This window comes from Pleurodeles waltl, chromosome 2_2 (assembly GCF_031143425.1).
Source record: "Pleurodeles waltl isolate 20211129_DDA chromosome 2_2, aPleWal1.hap1.20221129, whole genome shotgun sequence".
NCBI lineage: Eukaryota > Metazoa > Chordata > Amphibia > Caudata > Salamandridae > Pleurodeles > Pleurodeles waltl.
Genome location: NC_090439.1, coordinates 990,621,449 through 990,645,555, shown reverse-complemented (window position 1 = coordinate 990,645,555; position 24,107 = coordinate 990,621,449). Strand labels below are relative to the sequence as shown.

The following is a 24,107-nucleotide window of genomic DNA, read 5'->3' as shown; positions in this document are numbered from 1 at the left end:
TTTTTTCGGTTTTTCTATCGCCGTATCCACCTCCGGCCCAAACAATTGTTGTTCGTTGAAAGGCATATTCAGCACAGCCTGCTGGATTTCTGGCTTAAATCCGGAGGTTCGTAACCATGCGTGTCTACGAATGGTTACTGCCGTGTTCACTGTCCTCGCCGCCGTGTCTGCTGAGTCTATAGCCGACCTTATTTGGTTGTCTGCAAAAATTGCAGTGGCTAGTCTGTAAGAGTTGTTCGAAATAATGTACTTAAGACAGCTTGAACAACATTGGCCTGTTGCTTTGAAAATACATCTACACAATAATGTTTTGTAAATGTATGTGGAGTAGACCATGTGGCAGCTTTACATATGTCTGCCATTGGTATGTTTCCTAAGAATGCCATAGCTGCACCTTTCTTCCTAGTGGAATGTGCTTTAGGTGTGATGAAAAGTTGTCTTTTTGCCTTAATGTAACATGTCTGTATGCATTTAACAATTCATCGTGCCAACCCCTTCTTAGAGATAGGATTACCTTTATGTGGTTGTTGAAAGGCAACGAAAAGATGTTTTGTTTTTCTGAATTCTTTGGTTCCATCTACATAGTACATTAGAGCTCTTTTAAGGTCAAGAGTATGAAGGGCTCTTTCTGCAATTTAATCTGGCTGTGGAAAGAAAACTGGCAATTCCACTGTTTGGTTTATGTGAAAAGGTGATACCAATTTTGGCAGAAATTTGGGATTTGTTCTAAGGACAACGTTATCTTTGTGTAGTTGGAAAAAAGGTTCTTCAAGAGTGAATGCTTGTATTTCACTAACTCTTCGCAATGAAGTAATGGCCACTAGGAACGCAACTTTCCATGTTAAGAATTGAATCTCACAAGAATGCATGGGTTCAAAAGTCTGGCGAGTACAATATTTAGATTCCAAGTAGGAACAGGTGGTGTTCTAGGGGAAATAATACATTTTAGTCCTTCCATGAAGGCTTTTATAACTGGGACTCTAAAGAGAGAGGTGTGTTGAATAGTTTGCAAGTATGCTGATATTGCAGTAAGATCGATTTTAATGGATGAGAAAGCTAGATTTGACTTCTGCAAATGAAGTAGATAGCATACAATATCTTGTATTGATGCTGTAAGTGTATCAGTATTTTTAGATTGACAGTAGTAAACAAAACTTTTCCATTTGTTAGCATAGCATTGCCTAGTTGTAGGCTTACGTGCTTGTTTGAGAACTTCCATGCATTCTAATGGAAGTTTTAAGTATCCAAATTCTATGACTTCAGGAGCCAAATCGCTAAGTTGAGAGCACTGGGATTTGGATGTCTGATTTGTCCTTTGTTTTGTGTTGACAAATCCGGTCTGTGTGGCGTGAGGTACTACTGAGAGGTCTAGGAGTGTTGTGTACCAATGTTGTCGTGCCCGCTTTGGGGCTATGAGTATCATGGTGACAGACGTGTGAAGTAGTGGGAGAGGGGGAAAAGCATAAGCAAATATCCCTGACCAGCTGATTCATACAGCATTGCCCTTGAACTAAGGGTGTGGGTTTCTGGATGCAAAGTGTTGGCAATTTGCGTTTTTGCTTGTTGCAAAAATGTCTATGTTTGGTGTTCCCCACATTTGAAAGTAATATTGAGGTACCTGTAGGTGAATCTCCCACTCATGTATTTGTTGCTGCGTCCTGCTTAGAAGGTCTGCTAGCTGGTTGTGTATTCCTGGGATATATTCCGCTAGTAGTTGAATCTGATTGTGAATTGCCCATTTCCATATTCTTTGAGCTAGAAGGGACAATTGGGATGAGTGTGTCCCCCCTTGTTTTTTTCAGATAATACATTGTTGTTATGTTGTCTGTTCTTATTAAGACTGTTTTGTGTATGATCTGAGGTTGAAATGCTTCGATGGCTATGAACACAGCTAATAATTCCAAGCGGTTTATGTGGTAAGTTGATTGTATTGAGTCCCATTCCCCTTGTATCGTTAGATTGTTGAGATGGGCATCTGTTGTGATTTGAGCTGTGGCACTGGGTCTTGAAAGGCCCACCCTGTTGTTAAGTTGTTGTGATTCACCCATTGCAGAGATTTGTAAGTCTGGCGGTCTAACAACACTAGATCCTGTAACTGACCCTGGGCCTGAGACCATTGTTATGAGAGACACTGTTGCAGTGAACACATGTTTAGTCTTGCATTTGGTACTATTGCTATACATGATGCCATCATTCCCAATAGCTTCATGATAAATCGTACTGTATAAGTTTGATTGACCTGCATTTGTGATATGAGGTATTGAAAAGCCTGTATCCTTTGTGGATTTGGGTAGGCTAATGCTGTTCGAGTATTGAGAATTGCATCTAGATAAGGTTGAATTTGTGCTGGTTGAAGATGAGATTTTTGATAATTGATTGTGAACCACAATGTGTGTAGGGTATCTATTGCGTATTGTGTGTGTTGTTGGCACAGTAGAATGTTGCTGGATTTTATTAACCAATCGTCTAGATAAGGGAAGCATGTATGTGGTGTCTTCTGAAGTATGCCGCTACTACAGCTCGACATTTTGTGAACACTCTTGGTGCTGTTGTTACTCCCAATGGTAGTAATTTGAATTGGTAGCGGCTGCCTGATATTACGAACCTTAAATATTTGCAGTGAACTTGATGCATGGGAATGTGGAAGTAAGTGTCCTTTAGATCTAACGCAGTCATGTAATCGTGTTTTTGTAGAAGGGGAATGACGTCCTGTAGAGTAACCATATGAAACTGTTCTGACAGGATATATAGAAAAGAGGTCTGAGATCTAGAATGGGTCTGAGAGTACCATCCTTTTTTGGTACAAGGAAGTATAGCAACTATACTCCTGTCCCTTGCTGTGAGATGGGAACCATTTATATTGCCACCTTGAGTAATTGGGATTGTACCTCTTGTTTTAGTAGAACAGTGTGTTCTGGAGAGAGTCTGTGAGAACAAGGGGGAATATTTGGTGGAGTAGAGATGAGCTCTAGGCAATAACCATTGCGGATAATTGAAAGTACCCACTGATCTGTGATGATGTTCTGCCAGTGAGAATGGAATTGTTGCAGTCCTCCTCCCACAGGAGACGTATGGGATTGTGGGATGTTTGGGAAGTCATTGTTTAGTGGGTGTGATAGCACCCTTTTAGGCTGTAAATTTTCCTCTGGCTCTGAAATTCTGTCCTCTGAAAGAACCTCTAAATGACCCTCTTGAATAATACTGCTGTGGTTATTTTGGATGGGAGGTGGAAGCTTCTGCAGTTTGGGATTTAAAACCTCCCCTCAACTGTGGTTTCCGAAAGGAACCCCGAAAAGGTGTGGTATAAAGGGCTCCCATGGCTTTTGCAGTATCAGAGTCTTTCCTGAGTTTCTTAATGGTAGTGTCTACCTCTGGTCCAAAGAGATGCTGTTTATCGAACAGCATATTAAGCACTGCCTGTTGTATTTCAGGTTTAAAACCTGAGGACTTTAACCATGCATGCAGTCTGATTGTGATGCTGGTATTAATTCCTCTAGCTGCAGTGTCAGCTGCATCTGGAGCAGGCCTAATCTGGTTATTTGTATTAGCCTGTCCCTCTTCTACAATTTGCTGCACCCTCTTTTGGTGTTCCTTGGGTAGGTATTGCAAGAATTCTTGCATTTCATCCCAATGTGCTCTGTCGTATATTGCCAATAGGGCCTGGGAATTGGCAATACGGCATTGGTTGGCTGCTTGTGTTGCCACCCTTTTTACAGCAGCATCAATCTTTCTACTTTCTTTGTCAGGGGGTGGGGTATCCCCTGAAGACTGACTATTAGCACGCTTCCTGGCTGCACTGACCACAATAGAATCTGGTGGCAATTGTTGTGTAATGTAGATTGGGTCTGTTGGTGCAGGCTTGTATTTCTTGTCAATTCTTGGAGTTAGAACCCTAGCTTTAACTGGTTCTTTAAATATGTACTCTGTGTGCCCAAGCATACCAGGAAGCATTGGTAAGCACTGGTATTGTTTATGGGTTGAGGATAGTGTATTAAAAAGAAAATCCTCTTCTAAAGGTTCTGCACGCATTTGGACCCCATGGTTCGCAGCTGCCCTAGATATAACTTTGTTATAAACCGTACTATTCTCTGGTGGGGATGGTTTATTAGGGTAGAGATCTGAATCATACATGTCCCATGGGTCTACTGTGTCTCCCTGTGAATACGTATGGGAGTCTGATGGTGACGGTAGTGGTGGTGGAGTAATAGGTGGTGGTGAGAAAGAAATCTGTGGTGAATGTGGTGGAGAAAGCTGAAGAGGTGTTGACTTTTCCTTTCGCTTGAAAATCTGTGCTGGTGGTGGGGCAGTATCAAGAGTCTCTTGAAATGCTAGCTTTCTTTTAGTCTGTGGAGGTGAAGAAGTAATAATTTTCCCAGTCTCTTTGTGGATTTGTATTTTTCTCTGCTTGCTGTCCATAACCTCCAAAATTGGTTGAATGTCGGATTCCTCTATTTGAAGTTCAGAGGTTGTATTTGTGCCCTTAGAGGAATGTTCAGTGGATGGTTTGGGCATATGTTTCATTCAGGTCGAAAGTCCTGTTTCTTCCGTATAGGAGGATGTTTTTGGGTCCAAAGAGGATCCGAGGTGTTTCAGTCCAAAAGATATTAGCCGAGGTTTCGGCTCCGAAGCCAGATGCATTAATTTCAGATCTGAAGATTGTAGGCGTCGGCTCGGAGGTAGAGGTTCTTATTTTCTTGCTCAACTCTGGCCTCGAAACAGGCGTGGCCTGTTGATGGGATGTTTTGGCCTTTTTTGACACCGAACCCAGGGGCCAGTCGCCGATTAGTTTTTTTTCGGGTGGAACCATGGCTTGACAGCAGTGATGCACCCAAGGCCTTGCTAGATTTTTTTAAAGTGGGTGTAGGGGCAGGTGCACTCACATACTGCGCCGCTGTGATTGGCTGGCTGGCGGCTTCTGATCCTCATTCGGAGTCTGAACTTGGAATCGAAACAGCTGTCTGGGCCTGCTCCTCTTCTAGGTTGCCGTGAACTCTGTGTGCTTCAACACCATCTCTAGTCTTCCTGCCCTTCGATCACGTACTGTTTTCTTCGATCATAACGAGCGGCAAGCTTCACAATCTTCCTCACGATGTTCAGGAGAAAGGCAAAGATTACAGCCCAAATGTTGGTTGGTATAAGGGAATTTAGCATTGCACTGAGGGCAGCATCGGAATGGAGTCCGATCCATCAGGCTATGGCGCAGTAGGCCCGAACAGGCCCAAGACGGGCACAAGTGCCCAAAAGGGTGTTTTCTTGATCCCGATGCTACTATCGGATCGACTGCAGAAGTAAACGCATTCGAAAACAATGCAGACGGTATGAGAAAAGTTAAAATATAGTTTCCGAATCGAAAGGATTCGAGCGAGAGGGAACACGTCGGAACCCGACGGCAGAAAGAAAACACACTAACAAAGGAGTCGATGCCCATGCGCACTATCACCGAGAGGCGGAGTCACTGGATCCCGTGACTCGAAAAAGACTTCTTCGAAGAAAAACAACTTGTAAAACCCCAAGCCCAACACTAGATGGTGGAATAGGCACAGCATGTGTATCTGCAGCAACACATGCCATACACACACGAGTGATAAGTAAAAGTAAACTGCATCAAGGATCGGACACAAAGGTCAGAAGGAGTACTACGACATCCATGAAGAAGAAAAAGACAACTGTGGCACGTGGCCAGACAAAAGGCATGTGGGCCAGTGCACAAAGAGGATATAGCACTTCATGAGAAAAGCATAATAAGGGATAGAAACTAGTGCACTATAAGGGCAACAGAATGTGTCCCCTGCATGTAAGAGAACGAGTAAGGTCATACATAATAAAGACAGAAAGAGGGACACTTAGAATTGAAGATGTACCAAAAATCCCCAGGGGATCTAGAACATTGGTTATGAAAGCAGAAAAACACTGCTTCCCACTGCACCAGTGGGAAAGGACCTCCATAAAAACATAGGTTGTTCCTTAGAAAAATTGGGGGAAACCGAATTAGTAAGGGAGAGTCCTTACTAATATAAGGAACTATATAGTTACTACTCCTAAAAAAGCATCTAACAAGTTCCCGGAAGGGAATAATTAAACATAGATGTATGGATAAAAGCCTACACCAATTGCTCCAAAGAGCAGGGAACTGAAAATGACTCTCACACGTGGAAGAACCCTGTAGAGAGCATAATCTTTTAGCGACAAGCCCATCAGCAGAGACAACAGAAACCCCCCTTTTAGAGGTGTCAGATCCAAACAGAAATAATGTAACCTGTCCACGACAGTGGAAAAAGAAATACAACACCTGCAAATGCAGGAACACCACAATGGGTGCTAGGCAGTTTCAACATAAGAAGAAGAAAAGCACCTGCAGCAAGCAGGAAGACCACACTCGGTGTTGTACTGGAAGAAATAAACACTGTACCCCTTGACGCAAAGAGAAAAGCAACATGGGAATAAAAACCGTTCCTAAACAATGGAAGGAAACCAATACAGAGTGAGCCCATGTACCACCAGCAGGCGTTAAGACTGTGTACAACCATGAGCATCTCTAAATCGGCCTAAAGCCAAATCGGCACGCGCACCAAAAAGTGAGGTGCCATCAAAAGGCATGTCAAGTAATGTTGCCTGCAAAGCCTCCGAATAAATGGAAGGACACAATCATGCCCGCTGACGCAGAGCCACTGAAGAGGCCATAACCCTTCTTACAGAATTGGTGGTATCCACACCACATTGGATACTAGGCTGGGCAGCTTGCTGACCATACCATACTAAGGGAACCAGAATATTCTGAGCATCCTCAGGGAGAGAAGGCAAAATGCGCTCCACTGAGTCCCACAAGATGTGGGAGAAGCGAGCAAGAACACAAGAAGTTTTAATAGAACGCAGGGCAGAGCTAGATAAAGTGAAAATATGCCTACCAGAAGCATCAAGCTGCCTGGCCTCTCGCTCTGGAGGGACATGAGTAAGACTCTGTGCTGCTAAAGCGGCTTACACCACAAAGTTTTAAGTAGTCGGATGTCGACAGAGGCAAAATGGATTCTCAAGGGTTGGTCTGTCTCTATGTGAAATACAAAGTTCCACAAGAGGGCCGGATTCCGACTGGGCCCAAACCCCCAAGAGGATATTGTAAAGAGTCTCACAATAAGGAAGGACAGGCTTTACAGAAGCCTGGATGCAGGAAGTTGGCTCTATATATACTATTTCAAAGTAAGAAATAGTGTGCACAGAGTCCAAGGGTTCCCCTTAGAGGTAAGATAGTGGCAAAAAGAGATAATTGTAATGCTTTATTTTGTGGTAGTGTGGTTGAGCAGTAGGCTTATCAGAGGGTAGTGTTAAGCATTTGTTGTACACACACAGGCAATAAATGAGGAACACACACTCAAAGACTTACTCCAGGCCAACAGGTTTTTACTGTATATAGAAAAATATCCTTTCTTAGTTTATTTTAAGAACCACAGGTTCAAGATTTACAAGTAATACTTCAAATTAAAGGTATGTCACTTAAGTACGCTAGGAATTTTGAATAATCACAATATCAGTACAGTCTCTGTAAAAATGGCAATAAGCTATTTTAAAAGTGGACACAGTGCAAAAATCAACAATTCCTGGGGGAGGTAAGTAAAGGTTAAGTTTGCAGGTAAGTAAAAGACTTACAAGTCTCAAAGTTGGGTCTAAGGTAGCCCACCATTGGGGGTTCAAGGCAACCCCAAAGTTACCACACCAGCAGCTCAGGGCCGGTCAGGTGCAGAGGTCAAAGAGGTGCCCAAAACTCATAGGCTTCAATGGAGAACAGGGGTGCCCCGGTTCCAGTCTGCCAGCAGGTAAGTACCCGCGTCCTCGGGGGCAGACCAGGGGGGTTTTGTAGGGCACCGGGGGGACACAAGAAGGCACAGAAAGTACACCCTCAGCGGCACAGGGGCGGGCGGGTGCAGAGTGCAAACAGACGTCCGGTTTTAGATCGGAAGTAATGGAGGGACCCGGGGGTCACTTCAACGATGCAGGCAGGCACAGGGGGGCTCCTCGGGGTAGCCACCACCTGGGCTAGGCAGAGGGTCCCCTGGGGGTCGCTCCTGCACTGGAGTTCGGTTCTTTCAGGTCCTGGGGGCTGCAGGAGCAGTGTTGGTTCCAGGCATCGGGTCCCTTGTTACAGGCAGTCGCAATCAGGGGGAGCCTCTGGATTCCCTCTGCAGGTGTCGCTGTGGGTGCTCAGGGGGGTAGTCTCTGGCTACTCACGGGCTCGCAGTTGCCGGGGAGTCCTCCCTGAAGTGTTGGTTTTCCGCAGGTCGAGCCGGGGGTGTCAGGTGCAGAATGGAAAGTCACACGCTTCCGGCGAGAAGCACCTCCACGCAGTACAGGCTTTGTTCCTGGCCACAGAGTGACAAAGGCACTCTCCCCATGTCGCCAGCAACATGTCTGGTGTGTGGCAGGCTGGCAAAAACTAGTCAGGTATGTTTTCAGGGGGCATCTCTAAGATGCCCTCTGGGTGTATTTTACAATAAATTGTACACTGGCATCAGTGTGCCTTTATTGTGCTGAGAAGTTTGATACCAAACTTCACAGTTTTCAGTGTAGCCATTATGGAACTGTGGAGTTTGTGTTTGACAAACTCCAAGACCATATACTCTTATGGCTACCCTGCACTTACAATGTCTAAGGTTTTGCTAAGACACTGTAGGGGCATAGTGCTCATGCACATATGCCCTCACCTGTGGTATAGTGCACCCTGCCTTAGGGCTGTAGGCCTGTTAGAGGGGTGACTTACCTGTGTCACAAGCAGTGTGAGGTTGGCATGGCACTCTGAGGGGAGTGCCATGTCGACTTAGTCATTTTCCCCCCATCAGCACACACAAGCTGTGAGGCAGTGTGCATGTGCTGAGCGAGGGGTCCCTAGGGTGGCATAAGACATGCTGCAGCCCTTAGAGACCTTCCCTGGCATCAGGGCCCTTGGTACCAGGGGTACCAGTTACAAGGGACTTTGTGGAGACAAAGGAACAGTTTAGGGAAAGAACACTGGTGCTGGGGCCTGGTTAGCAGGGTCCCAGCACACTTTCAAATCTTAACTTAGCATCAGCAAAGGCAAAAGGTCAGGGGGTAACCATGCCAAGGAGGCATTTCCTTACACAGGACATCAAGTAAAGGATCAGTTGACAACTGAACAGTAGGAAGTTGTAAATTCAACACCTCTGAAACACGTTTTAACATATCTGCTAGAGCAGAACTTGCCTCTCTAGCCAATCCAGGGGGCAACAGGAGGCCAGGGAGATGTCCAGGCCACTAGAGTTGCCTCAATTCAAATAACCAGTCCGATTGTGTATTTGGAATGGCGTCGGAAAGGGGTGGTTGATAATGCAAACCACATTCCCTCTGATTGGGGAACTAGAGGATGGACTCCAGAAGACATAGGGCAAGAGTCCGAGATAGCCAACTCCATTGGTGCTGCTCCCGACGGTGGGATCAACGTCAACCAATGTCGTGAGGGCGAGTCCTCGATGTCAGAAGGGGCATCAGTCGACTTTGGTGAGACTACCATCGAAGTCGACGGCAACACCACCGGAGTTGGCAAAGCAGAACTCAAGGCTGACAATAGAGCTGGCAGGGAAAAGTCAGGAGCAGAAGGTGGAAGCCGTAGAAGGCCGTGCAGCGAAAAGACTCTGGAGGCGGAGTCAGGGGGCCCAACAGGTACCAAGGACGAACCTGTCAGTGAAGATCCCGTCAGGGCACCCTCCACCTCTTTGGGCCCGGAGTCGCTCCAGGGGAAGAGGTAGGCCGACAAATGGCGTACAGCGATGAGTAATAGCCCTGCATCTGGACCAGAGTCGCCCCGGCGCAGGGAAAAACAGGAGGCAGTGAAGTCAGAGGATGGCGCGACTTCAACCGCGGATGACACTTACTATAAGACGTCAATGGAACACATGCAAACGACTCCTGAAGCGTTCGCACGGACCGACCTTAAATGGATAAGGACTCCAACACCTACGGGAGTCATGGTAAGACTGTGACAACTGCGTCACCAGGAGTTTCATCCGCTGCTTCCTCAACGCCTTCGGCTTCAGATGTTGACAGGAGTCACAACCCTCAGAGTCGTGGTGGGCACCTGAGTACAACAAAGAGCTGAAGGGGGTTGGTGACCAATATCTGTTGAGCAAAGGACCCACAAAGCATACACACCCTTCCAACTGATGGAAAGCCATAAAAAAAGGAGGCCAAAAAATGGCCAGATGAATGGCGTCTCCAGACTCCCGTTGCAGCGCGGAAAAGAAGAAACTGACGTCAGCGCCTCGGAGGAGGGATCATCTGGACTCTGTCAACGTCACATCCGGTGGACGACATTGATAGAGTCGTATGGCGCCCTCTACCGACGCGCAGAGGTACAGCTGAATTTGTTTTCCGATCCATTCTGGCGCCTGGGGAGAATTCTAAAGTAAAGAATCTGCAGCCAGTTGTCCTTATCAGATATATTTTATTTAAATCACAAACGCAAATAAAAGAATGTAAACATTTTAATTTTAATGAGAAGGATGGAGCTTTTTTAAATTCAACTGAGGCCCCTCACCATCCAGGCTATATTCTGTTTGATGCACTTACACTGCTCTCTTGAATCAATCTGTGGATACTAACTTAATTTTCAGCCTTCAGTTTCAAACTTCTTCACATTTACAGAACGTTTTAAATTGTTCAATTCTCCATTTTGCTTCTTTATTTATATAGACTTTATTATATTAATTTCTATTAATAATAATATTTAAATTCCTAAGCAGTCGCAGACCACCTGAGTAGGCTCAAGAAGGATTATGTTACTTACCCTGTAAGCATCTGTTTGCGGCATGTAGCATTGGAGCTTAACATGCTCTGCCCCTACCATCTACTGTTGGGTCCGGAGTGCTGCAAGTCTTCTTTCTTCAAGGACGTTTTCCAAGTCACAAGATCGTGTGACTCCTCCTCTCGGTGATACTGCGCATGAGCATCAATTCCTTTGTTAGACTGTTTTCCCACAGGTGGGTGAGAAAGGAGTGGAAGGAAGGAAAGTAGGAAAAAAGATGACCATGAAATGTATAAATACATATATACAACTATATACAAGTATAATGTAACTGCAAAGACCGGAGGCAAATGGGGAGGAGAGAGAGCGCATGTGAATCTACAACACTACATGCCACAAACAGATGCTTACAGGCTAAGTAACATAATTTGTTCGATGGCATGTGCGGCTGTAGATATACATGCTCTGCATAGACTGTAAAGCAGTCCCTCCATAAAGCGGTGGCTAGCTTGTAGGAGTTGCAGTTGTCTGAAAGCATGTACGTAGCACTGCCTGACCCACATTACCTTGTTGGCGTTCTAAGACATCCACAAGTAGTGTTTTATAAATGTGTTGTGTAGACCAGGAAGCTGCCTTACAGATGTCAGCTATGGGAATGTTAACCAGGAAAGCTATAGTAGCTCTCTTTTTTCTACGAGAGTGAGCTCTGGGAGACGTGGGCAAAGGTCTTTTAGCCTTAACAGACAATTTCTGGTACTATAATATTCATAGGGTCAATGTGTTTGGGTTGGCAGTAGCAAACCAAGCATTTCCATTTTGCAGCATAACAAGCTCTGGTTGTGGGTCTACAAGCTTCCTTGAGAATGACCATACATTCTGCAGGCAAGCCTAGTAGGAAAACTCTAATACCTTAGGAGCCATATCGCAAGGCTTATTGACTTGGGGTCTGGATGGCTGATTTGTCCATCCTGTTGAGTGTGAAGGTCCGGCCTGTTTGGGAGCTCTCCTGGGGAACGACTGATAAATCTAGGAGTGTGGCGAACCAAGGCTGACGTGTCCAAGTGGGAGCCACAAGGATCATGGTGATAGATATTTGCCTGATCCTCCGAACCAGAAATGGAATGAGAGATGGAGGTGGAAAGGCGTAGGCTAATATCCCTGACCAATTCACCCACGGAGCCTTGCCCTTGGATAGAGGGTGTGGAAAACTGGAGGCAAAGCTTGGGCATTCTGCATTTTCTGCTGTGGCGAAAAGGTCTATGTGAGGAGTTCTCCACTTTCTGAAGTATGACTTAAGGACTCGTGGGTGGAGTTCCCACTCGTGGGCTTGTTGCTGCAGCCTGCTGAGTAGGTCTGCAAAGTTATTGTCAATCCAGGGTAGTTACTTTGCCACCAGGTGAATGTTGTGGTGAAGGGCCCACTTCCGTATGGTCAAAAAGAGTTGGGAGAGTGAGAAGACTGTGTCCCCTCTGTTTCTGTAAGTAATACATGGCTGTCATGTTGTCAGTATGGACTAAGACAACCTTGTGAGACAGGTTAGGCGCTAGGAATATCACCTGAAGCTCCAGGTAGTTGTTGTATGGGGACTGGTAACTGGCATCCCTTAGGCCCTGGACTGGCAGATCCTGAAGGTGAGCACCCCAACCTGTCTGTGATGCACCTGTGGTCAGTGTGACTTGAGGCACAAAGTCCGGAAAAGGCCGCCATTTTAAAAGGTTGTTGGCATTTCACCATTGCAGAGAACGGTGTAACAACACTAGATCTTCCAGGTGACCCCGTGACTGAGTACAATGATGAGACAAACATTGCTGTAGAGGATGCATGTCAAGTCTGGCAATGCAAGAGGTCATCATCCCCGGAAGACGTAAATTGATCCTGACTGTATAGGAATGGTTTTCCTAAAATTGAGTGAGAAGGGTTTGGAAATTCTGGGCCCAAGTTTGGTTGGGATACGCCAACCCTATCTCCACATTCAGAATGGCCCCAAAGTAAGGTTGAACCTGCATTGGCTGAAGGTGGGGTTTGGGAATGCTGAGAGTGAAGCCCAGACTGTGGGGGAGATCCAGTCAACTAAGTATGGTGTTGGCCCTGTTGTGACGTGTTGGCTTTTATGAGCCAGTCATCCAGACTGGGGAAGACATGATCGTTCTGCCTTCTCAGATGTGCTGCAACCACTGCTAAGCATTTTGGGAACACCCTAGGAGTGACTCTGAATGGAACGACCTTGAACTGGTAACATTTGCCTGCAATGACTAACCTTAAGTACTTTCGATGCGCTGGGTGAATTGGCAGGTGGAGGTAGGCGTCTTCAGATCTAAAGCTGTCAAAGTTGCCTTGCTGTAAAAGAAAGATGACACCTGAAGGGTGACCTCGTGGAAGTGCTCTAACAAAATGTACTTGTTGAGAGGTCTGAGGTCCAGTATGGGTCTGAGTGAGCCATCCTTCTTGGGTATCAGGAAATATAGAGAATATATTCCTGAACCTTGATGTTCTGGTAGAACAGGCTATCTGGCTGAGGAGGGGAAGGAGATCTGAACTTTTTCTTTGAGAAGGGTTAAGTGTTCTCTGAGGTGGATGACTTGTATAAGCCCCTGAAGCCAGGGCAGCGAAGGGAACCTCCTTGTGAAGTGGCCTGTACAGCACCCATGGCTTTTGCAGTGTGGGTGTCCTTTTTTAGCTTGTCAAATGTGGTGTCAACTTGTGGTCCGAAATGGTGCTCTTTGTTAAAGGGCAAATTGAGGACTGTCTGCTGGATTTCAGGTTTGAAACCCGAGCACCGCAACCAAGCATGCAGTCTGACTAGGACACTGGTGTTGATGCCACAAGCAGATGTGTCCACAGCATCAAGGGCACACCTACTAGAATTATTAGAGACAGTCTGGCCCTCTGAGACAATCTGCAGACCACTTTTCTGATGTCCCTCTGAAAGAAACTGCAAGAGCTCATCCATTACATCCCAGTTTGCCCAGTTGTACCAGGCCCATAGTACCAGTGAACTGCGGCTTGAGCCGCTACCTTTTTACCAGCAGCATCAATGCATTCGCTCTCCTTCTCAGGGGAAGGAGACTCCCCAGTAGTTTGACTATTAGTACATTTACAGGCAGCATCAATGCATTTGCTCTCCTTCTCAGGGGAAGGAGAGTCCCAGTAGTTTGACTATTAGCCCATTTACAGGCTATCGTAGTCACAATAGTCAGGTGGTACTTGTGCCCTGATGTACAATGGGTCAGAGGGGGCCACTTTGTATTTTTTGTCCACCTGCAGCGTAATGATGCGGGAGCAGAGTTTCTCATAGAACCTAAACATCTTGTGTTTTATTATGTTGGTAGGGCCACTCTCTCCCACACCAATCCAGTTTCTGACAACCACAGCATTCTGATCACCTATGCCAAAGTGGGCAACAAGTCAAGGAAGAAGAAACTACCGATGGGTGCCAGAGAGGTATTCAAGCACTTTTACAAGAACAGACTCTGAACCCTTTACAGCACTAGAGAAATTAGACAAGAAGCAGTGGGATAGTGACTGGGACAGTAGTGGAATCTTTGTTCATTCTCGCAAAAGAAACACAAACACCACCACAGAGGTAATCTTCCTACAAGTGTATGGTTTCCACATGGGTTGTCACAAAAGGCTTCCTTGAAACTGATGAATTTGGGTGCGTCATCCTTCAATCTAAGATTTTTGCTACTGTAACACACACTCTTGTGCCTGCAGCACTAACTGTGCCACCCACATAAGTAGCCTACAGCTCAGACATATCTGAGCTAACAACAGCTCGGCTGTCAGACAGCGTCATAACGCTTAACCCATGATGAAATGTCATCAGAAGACTGGCCCTATTTTGGACAAGCATTTCTGATGCCATGTTTGTCATCTTTTTTTTTTTTTACCTGCCAACTCATGAAAAGAATGAAAGGGGTGCTGGTACTAGACAGGGAAGAAACAAAGTGGTCTTTCACATGTTGAGAGAAAACTTCCACAGTGTAAGAACAGTTTTTTTTTGTTTTCTATAGGAAACCCCAACTTTGGAGGTTTATCGTTGGAAAATAAAAATTGGTGACTAGCCTGCATGGTTTCCTTTCAACATACCTACTGCTGCCCTGTTTGTGTGCACTTCCCCAAATATAATTTCCTCTCGGGGCTTGCACTGCCACAAAGTCCACAATTTAAATGCCAATGTGTGTTTTAAGAAACATATTTTATATCAATTATAAGACAATATTCTCTTAAGGACACTGGACAAAATAACCTTAAAATATATGGGTAAGCTTTCCCAACATTACCCTAATTAACTATATAGATAGAGGTGCATAGGATACTGGGGCAGCATTCTGAGGGTTCAGGCAGTCATTCAAAACATGTTAATTGGTGCCACTCTTTGTCCGAAAATTCTACTCATTTTTTGTTATCAGGAAACGTTGTGTTTTAAGAGGCACATCAGGACAAAGAACATTGTAAAAGGTGTTCAGGGAACAATTTATGTTTTAAAGGTAACTTACTTTCAGAACAATTATACAACATGCTTAAGACTTTAAAAAAAAAATATTTAGTTGACATTTTGATATGATACATACTGGATGCTGCATAACAGGTATCCCAACAACCTGTACACAAAAAACAAAATACTTTAACTCTCCTCCTATCCACTGTATACAATGATCAAACCTCCCGAAAACAGGTCAGGAACAATCATGCTCCCCTCCCTCCCGTTCCCTTCCCCATAGCTTCCTTGGAATACAATGTTTTCTATCATAATGATTTTTTATTCTCACATAGGTATTATTTTGGACTGAGTCCGTACATTCTCTATCCCTCCCGGGTGCTCCCTGCCCAACTCATGCACTGTAGTATGTGGGACTGAATCTGTTGGCTCCAACAGGGCCTGTGTCATTGCAGCCCAAGCCACCAGGACATCTTGCGCTCTCTCATCCTGCCTTGTCTTTATATGTGAGCCTCCTCCGCACCCGCCCATTCAACCATATCTTTCGCCCAGGCTTCTCTTCAAGGGGATCCCGAAACCATCCAATGTATTGTTATACGTCTTTTTGCCACTGTGAGGCCTAGTATTGCATAGCGTCTGCTGAGCTTCATATTTGGAATTTCTGGGATGACCCCCAATAAACATTTGTTAACCATGCTGGAAATGTCCCAGCCCATCACTCTCTTTAGCTAGGTCAATCTCTGGAGACAAAAGGAGATCAGCAGTGAAAAGTGACAAATCATATGCATGTAATCCGACTCCCCGACCCGGCATTTAACGGGGGGGGGTTGGTGTATGTCTGTGTCTGTCTCTGGAAATGCGGACCACAGCTGAGGAGCCATAGCGGCTATCTTATTGTACTGGAGGAACTGTTCAGGGCCCAGGTTAAAGCCATCTACAACATCTTGTAGGGAAATAAATCACCCCAGTGGATAAAGATTTGATAGAATGAGAAACCCCCTCCTGCCATTTGTCAACCGACATTAATGTAGCAATCCGGTCAAAGGGGTATATCAACTAGAGCTCGAGGTCTAGTGCGTACGGTGCTCTCCTCAAAACCTGCCTCACCACTTGCTCCCAAATCTTACACATCAAGCAAGTTAGATGTGGGAGTTCCTGAGGCAATCCCGCACCCAACATTATGAGGGCCCAGAGCTGGTGGTTACCATGGGTTCCCGCTGCAAGGACAATTCCTAATTAGGCTCCCCATCCAATCAATGTATTGCATGCTGTAATTGAGTTGCCAGGTAATATAATTCTAGGTCTAGGATCTCCATGTCTCACTTATCCCATTTAAGCATAAAGGTGGACAGACTTATTCTACATCCTGCCATAGGAGCTCCAATAACAATGTGTCTAGCTCTTTGAACACTTCAAGGGGTAGTTCATAAAAAGTATTCTGAATGACATATAGACATTGTGGTAACACCACCATTTTTATAAGTGTTGTTTTCCCCATCAGCGATAGGTGTACTGTGCTCCAGAACTGGATAGAGGGTCGCAGATTTGCAAGAACATGGCATGTATTGTAGTCAGAGAACAGGTTCTGATCATGTGTAATGTAGATACCCAAGTATTTTACTTTATTGACCGTCCATGGTAATCCCGAATTGGGGAAATGTTTGAGTGGCAGTCCTACTAGACGTCCTAGCAGTAACAGGACTGATTTTTCTGAAGTTATCCGAAGTACTGATAACTCCCAAAATGAAGTCATTACATTGAATAATAACGGGACTGACATGTCCGGTTGTTGCAGGTAGATCATGTCATTGTCGGCATATAAAGAGATTATATGCTCAGTGTTGCCCGCCGTTATTTCCCAACACTGCAGCGTCCGATTGGGTCTACATGCTAATGGCTCCATTGTCATGGCAAAAATTAAGGGGGATAAGTGGCATCCCTCCCTGGTGCCACGTTGCACTAGTATCTCAGCCAATACATACAATTCTGTGCGGACCCTCGCCTGCGGATTCGTGTATAGTACTTTAACCCACCTAATATAGCGTGGGCTGAGTCCCAGCCTGGCCAGCACCTGCCTGATATAAACCCCACTTTAATATCTAAAAAGGCAAGCGCACACGGATCATCTTGTAACCCTGAAGATTGCAAAATGTCCTCCAGAAGAGGTAAGTTACATAAGGTATTTCTGTGCTGGGTAAAACCTGATTGATCGTCATGGAATAGCCGCTGAAAACATGGGAGTAGACGCTGCACATGACTTAGGAATTTAAGGTCAACGTTCAACACGGAGATGGGATAATAGCAGCATGTCTCCAAAGGGTCCCTACCAGGCTCCGGGATTACTGTTGTTAACATGTTCCCCCTTCGACTGTGGAAGCTCTCCCTTGCTGAGTGCCTTGGCATATACTACCAGCTGTCTATCGAGGAGGGTCTCTGGGAAACTTCTATAAAATTATGCCAGAAGTCTGTCAGTTCCCAGTAATTTTGCAGGCTTTAAGGCCTTCACCACACCCAATAATTTCGTTTGGGTTATTGGGGCTTCAATTACTCCCTTTTCCCGGGTCTAGGCTCGACAGCATGAGCCCCCCTAAATAGTCTGACAGTTACTGCATTTTCTATTGTGTGTGGATTTCGCTTCCTCCCCAGGTCTTTAATTGTTAGCATGGGTTGAGGTGAATGTGCTTAACTTTTTATTCCCTTTAATTACGGTGAGATCACTGTAGCTGTCTCCAAAAGACATTTAAGTAATTATAAGACATGCCTAGTAGCAGCATAAATTGCACAATATTTCATGTAGAAGAATTTTACAGTAGTTGGCCAAAACAAACACCATTAAAGTAAGTTAGAATTCCAGATAAGTAATAGTCACATATAGCACTGGACCATATTGGCAGATTACAGAAGGCCCATCCTGAAAGATTTCCATAGATGTTTTTCTAGATAATTTATTTACATGACATATTAACTAAGGTATATTAATGCTTGTTTGTAGCGCTAAATTGAGAACTGGCTACTATAGCTTCTTTTTGTGCTCACAAGAAAACAAATATCTCAGTACAAACAATACATCAAATACATAACTGTCTGGTTCCTGTTGCAAACCAGTAGTCTGACAAAATGGATGTCACTTTACTGCCAGAAATTCAGTCATATGGCTGATCACAATTATACATAGTAGTTATAGACTGAATACTTAACATTGGATAGGAAATTGTACCTGAATTAGTACAGCAGAGTGTGTTAAAGCATCATTCAGCATTGTCAGCACATTCGATGTTGCAACAATACCAGGATCATGTCCCCAAGATGTGATGAGTAAGCGGTCATAACCCTAAAAAGAAGAAAACACGAGGATATTGTGTGGCTGTAGACTGTTGTACATATATATATATATATATATATATATATATAGAGAGAGAGGTAGAGAGAGAGAGAGAGAATTATATAAAAAGGAATTCTCTTTTCAAGTTGTAGTGACTGCTGCCAAATCAAATGCAATAATGTAAGTGTGTAAGTATGTGGATACACAGACTGAGAACATTTATGGAGTATTAATAGATTTTCTTTAGGGAGTGTAAGGCAAGAAGGGGCAGGAGGAGGTCTTGGCTTTAGGAACTGGCCCATCATAAAAGGTATCAATTTACTAAAGAAGAAGAGTTTGTACTTCAAATTTGTATATATAATTTCTCTAGTGAAACTCCATTATATGGAGCTTAATGAGGGAGTATGTGATAGTTTTGAAGAAAACATGAGACTGGCTTTTGACTTTGTGCCAAACAACTGCATTGTGAGGTAAACTAAAAGATGAGCAAAAGAATTATTTTGCTCAGGGATTCTTCTGTTTATGGGTCTGTTTGAGTAATGCCGCTGCACAATGGTTTTACAATATGGACAGATTGTGGAGTGTGGGTGGACGTCACAATGGGCGTGCTCAATGGGGCTACTTTTGCTTAGAGTCCTTGAACTCAGCACCATTTGATATCATCAACAAATGGAAGTTTGATTGCTTCTATATGCATGAGAATTGGAAGTAGCCTTCCGCACTTTTTTTAATCTTTCATTTGAGCAGGTGCAGTTCACACAGACGAGACCCACTGTCGCCCCATTCCTTGCAGAGGAGCTGTGTAAGATAACAAATTGCATATATTTAAAGCACATGTTCATCGATGTAGGCACTTTTCTGTAGTAGGGCACATTCTATTTTGTCACCTTTACAAAGCCACTGAAGTGTGGTACTAGCCCTCTTATCTTCATTCCTTAGCATAAAGAGTACACACGTTTTATTTGAGGGTGTAGTCAATGGCTGGCGTTTATCATTTGTATACTATTTTTATTTTATTTATTAAAAACATTCAAATGAAATATACAATTTCACTGAAATTTTAAAAATGAATAACACACACTATTAAGTGAAAGAAAATAGTTGTACAAGTAGTAGCAAACATTCACTGGTTTTGGATTCTACAACAGATACAAGGCGTCAGAAAGGGTACTGACACCTCTTCTTCTCTAGCTTCTGTGATACACTCTTTAGTTTTCTACTGCAAACTCTCTTTAACGTAAAGCCCACATTTACAATATAGAACCGGATCATGGTTTTCATCTTTCTGAGAAATATCTATCTTTTCTCCACTCATCTGCAGCCCACAATGCATGGTCAGGTCATTGGGAGGGTGAAGAACAAAAATGTTTTTTAATGCCCAGGCTTGGTTCTCTTAAGGCAAATCTTAACCATGATGGCTCAGTTGATGACCAGTGCCCAGTATTTTGATAACACTATCCTGTAAGTATTTATAGATTGAACTAGCTTTCTCTGGCACAATGTAATTCAATAACATATCTCTATTAGATTCAATGTGCCTTGCTTAGCTCAGAGTATTGACCTGTAACATTTTTTTTACTTCTCTGCTTGAACATGAAGAATTGTTCAGGCCTGGCTACTAACGTATCTTGACAATACACAAGACCATACCGTTTGAGATAGCATTAGTTGACTGTGCTTTAATTGTTCATGATGTTTAGCCTCAAGTTTCAGAGGAAATACTGTAGTGGTTAAATTGAGCTTTTGGGATTCTTTCTTACTAGGGGTGACTCTTTGCATTTCTTTCAATTACATAATGTTATGTATGTTTTAATAGGGTGGTTCTTTCCTTTCCTTTCCTTTATTTATACTCCACCACTGAAATGGATACATATAGCACTTTAAATGAATACAAATAAATGTAAAAATAAAGACTATCCAGGACAATTTTGTAGCCTTCAGATATACTTTTGTATGTTGGAAATACCTGTCTTCGGCTCTAGATTGTGGAGGAGAACTAATCTACTAAGAACAAAGATTTCCCAAAATACCTAGAGCTTCGAGAATAATCAATCCTTTACCATTGAGAAGCCCACCAAAGCACAGCAGCCACCTGTACATCCCCCATCCTTAAAGGCAGTTATGAAGCATTACACACTTGCTCAATTTGAATAAATGTGGTGTCGACATGGTCAACCAACATTGTTATTGAAATCTGAAAAGCTCCAACTAAACCTGGTCTTGGACTGCTGTACTGTATGTATCATACATTTAGGACCCTTCCTAGTCATGTCCTTGTATAAGTCTGAACATGTTGCCTTGGCACATTCATGAATGGCACATCTTTAGTGCAGCCAAGTAGCTCTGCACAAGTGTAGGGAAATTCAGCTGTCGGACTAAGGTATATTTTAAAAATCTGCTATTATTACACATAGGGTTCAACCAAAAAGACATGCTCACAGGGCTCCCTTCTCTTCACCCTATGTGCCATTTTCATTTGCAACAGGGTCGAAGAAGGACTGAGACTGGTACATTAGTTTCTGACATAAGCCACCTTTGTGATGACAAAAGGAGAGTGACCAGGTGAAGTAAGCTTACGATTCACTGAATAAACTCCATCACAGACAAATACTGGAACTTACCAATGTCACTCTTAAAGAGAACACAGCCAAAAAAAAGAAGGCCTGATACCAGGTCCCTCTCTAAAGCAAGCCAAACTCTTACTTCCAGAACTGTTGTTCAAGCCCTTTCAATGTCCCATCTGGATGGTAGTAATGCCCTTTTCCATAACCTCTCAGACTCCAGACTGCTAGTCCTTACGGGTATCCTACACTCCGAAGCATGTCTTATCCAAGCCTGAAGAAATAAGATCACATCACCTCCTCTCTTGCTCTCCCACCCACAAAAACTGACGAAAATCCATTGGCTACCCTTGAAAGCCTATAAAATCTTCAAAACTAGCTGCATCATTTATGAAGCCAGGCATAAACCATCTTTGCATACTTGGATGTTGATGATTTTGCTAAAAATGTGCAGGGCAGCTGCCATCCTTTGCAACTACTGACTTACTTAACTCAATCGCTACCTAAGTTTCAGAAGCATCAATTGATGAGGCTGAGATTTGGTTTGATCTTCCTAAAAGGCTACCAATACGGAAGGCTGAATGGGGCTTCAGAACACACTTGTTGCCCCTGTGGCTCTGGCCATGGATTTGTTTTGCCATGTAGTTTGTATCTGCAAGAAGCTTACTATTTGCAGAAAATTCGAGCTGCGTCCGATGTTATGAATTCTTAACATTCATTCCTGCAACAATACATCTGAAACTATACAGCTGTCATGCATGATTAAAAAAAAATTAAAATTCTGCAAGGGGCCTGTGGAGAACTGGAAGCCTCAGAGCTTTTTGGTATTGGCCAAGGACTTGTTCTCAGTAGGTCTCCTAATTACACGGGCCAGAGCAGAGCTCACAGTGACCAGGTAGTTACTAGCATCTACTAGCCAGGCTAGCCTTCTAGCTATATATTGCTCTTTGCAAGGAAAACATTTTTGAACCTTGATTTGGCTATGGTCAATTTTCTGTTTTTATTTAATTGTTTATGATCTGCTGAATAAATCATTTGATGGATGAATTTGATCAAGGCTTTTTAACTTGATTTTACTGTTTGTTCTCCATCTTGGTTGGCAGTAGAACACCTTAAAATGTTGTCTCAAATATAGCTTCAGTACGAATTTTTGTAATCTTGTTTTTATTAAGCTTATATTAAGTTTCTCCCGATTTGCCTGATGCACTTTAGCCTACCTATAACACAGACTCCTTCTGAAGACATTTCTATTATGGATTGCCTAATTATTATAACCTTTAGGTTGTTACAGATATTACAGCATTGTGCAACTTTGTAATGCCTCCCAGGAAAGCTCCCCATAATGGTTTTATCCGCGGTGTGCGTTTCGATGTGATTATTTGCAATGATTTTAATATGATTTTAATAATTGTGCAAATAAACATACTGCTTATTGTTTACAAAGCCATCACGACAAGCGCTCCTTGCTTATCTTGCACACAGGTTCACTATCTCTGGTGGTTCTCAGCACAACTATGGCTAGGACACCCTCAGACTGCAGGCCAAGAAGTGTAAAAAAAAACAACAACAAAAAAAACAAGGCAGCAGGCCTTTCCATTTATGCACCCAGGGCCGAGAACAACATCCCTGCATCCATCAGAAACATAACACTGCTCCCATAAAGGAAACAAGTTAGACGCCTCTTTAAAAAAAAAAACACAATCACAGTGCATTAATCATCCACAACCCAACTTCCTATACCTTTACTCATTCACTTTATGCTTGTCTTTGACCTGTACAGCACTGTGCTGCCTTTTGGCCAGATTTGCTCTATATAAATGCCATCTAAATACATACAATGCACCGAGAAAGTGGGATTCTTGGAGTACAGAGTGGAAGAAGCAGAGATGATACAGACACAAGAACAAGTGAGTTGTGGGACCGTCCAAAGGCATAGAAGGAAACAATATGGTGGAATACCTTGACAGTGGCTGTAAACTGCAGTGGCACCGCAAGGCCTGTCTAACTTTTATGCTAAAAGAGTACACTGTTCCTATAGAAGACAAAAGACAAAGAGGCACAGGTTCAGAAAGACCCTTCTTAAGTTAGAAGCAAGAGCCCTCACACTTCCAGTGGATGTCATGCTTCATCATAGGGTCAGCTTCTCGTCAGGCCGGCGCTGCAATGCCTGACAGGCCCCATAAGTGGGCACTTTACCAGAGATCTTTTAACAGGAGTGTGTGCCAAAGTAGCAATCAATTGAAACCTATCATAAACTGAAAGCAGGAGAAAAAGGAGAAGTTTAAAATTGGCTCTGGGGCCTACAAACAACTAATTTTATGGTGTGAAGACCCTAGGTCAAGGTTAAAAACAAAAAGGGAGTGGAGAAGAAATAATGTTCCACCAATCTACTAACAGCACCAGACTAAAAAGGGCAGTTTCCCTTTAGCTGATTTTATGGTCAACATGTTTCGCGCTCTAAATGGCTCTACAGATTGTGTGGTGCTTCATCAGGACCTGAAAATATAACTCCTAAGCTGCTCTATGTACCCTCAAGTAAGGTTTGTAGAAAGGATTACTCACATAGCACGCTACACTACTTCCAGCCTATGTAGAAGAACCCTCCCATATTAGGGATCCGGTTCCTTGGGACAGTACGGACCTATGGACTAGCGACGCTGTAATTCAGCGCAGTCCCTCGCCAGGACGGCAGCCATCGGGTAGGTCCACGGCGAGGGACTGCGCTGAAATATATTGGAGGGTTCTTATATTTTATTTTTTAAAACAGCAACCACCAACGCGTTTCAACTCCACTTCAGTCTTGCTCACGGTCCACGTGTGCAAGACTCAAGTGGAGTTGAAACGTGTTGGTGGTTGCTGTTTAAAAAAATATATATATATGCCTTAAGGATTTCTGGAGTGCGGTAAACCTTTTCTTTGGAGATATATGGAAAATGTCACTTACCCAGTGTACATCCGTTTCTGGCATGTTCCGCTGCAGATTCCCATGCTATGCATATTCTGCCATCTAGTGCTGGGCTCGGAGTGTTACAAGTT

General features: G+C 43.8%; 1 protein-coding gene across 1 annotated transcript in view; it reads right to left on the bottom strand.

Annotated features, from left to right (window-relative positions):
* FAM91A1 (family with sequence similarity 91 member A1) overlaps positions 1-24,107 on the bottom strand; it is a 253,107-nt gene that overhangs the window by 79,606 nt on the left and 149,394 nt on the right. Inside the window, exon 18 of the mRNA XM_069220714.1 lies at positions 18,406-18,519. Within this exon, the coding sequence (XP_069076815.1) occupies positions 18,406-18,519 (114 nt within the window). The remainder of the gene's footprint in view (positions 1-18,405; positions 18,520-24,107) is intronic.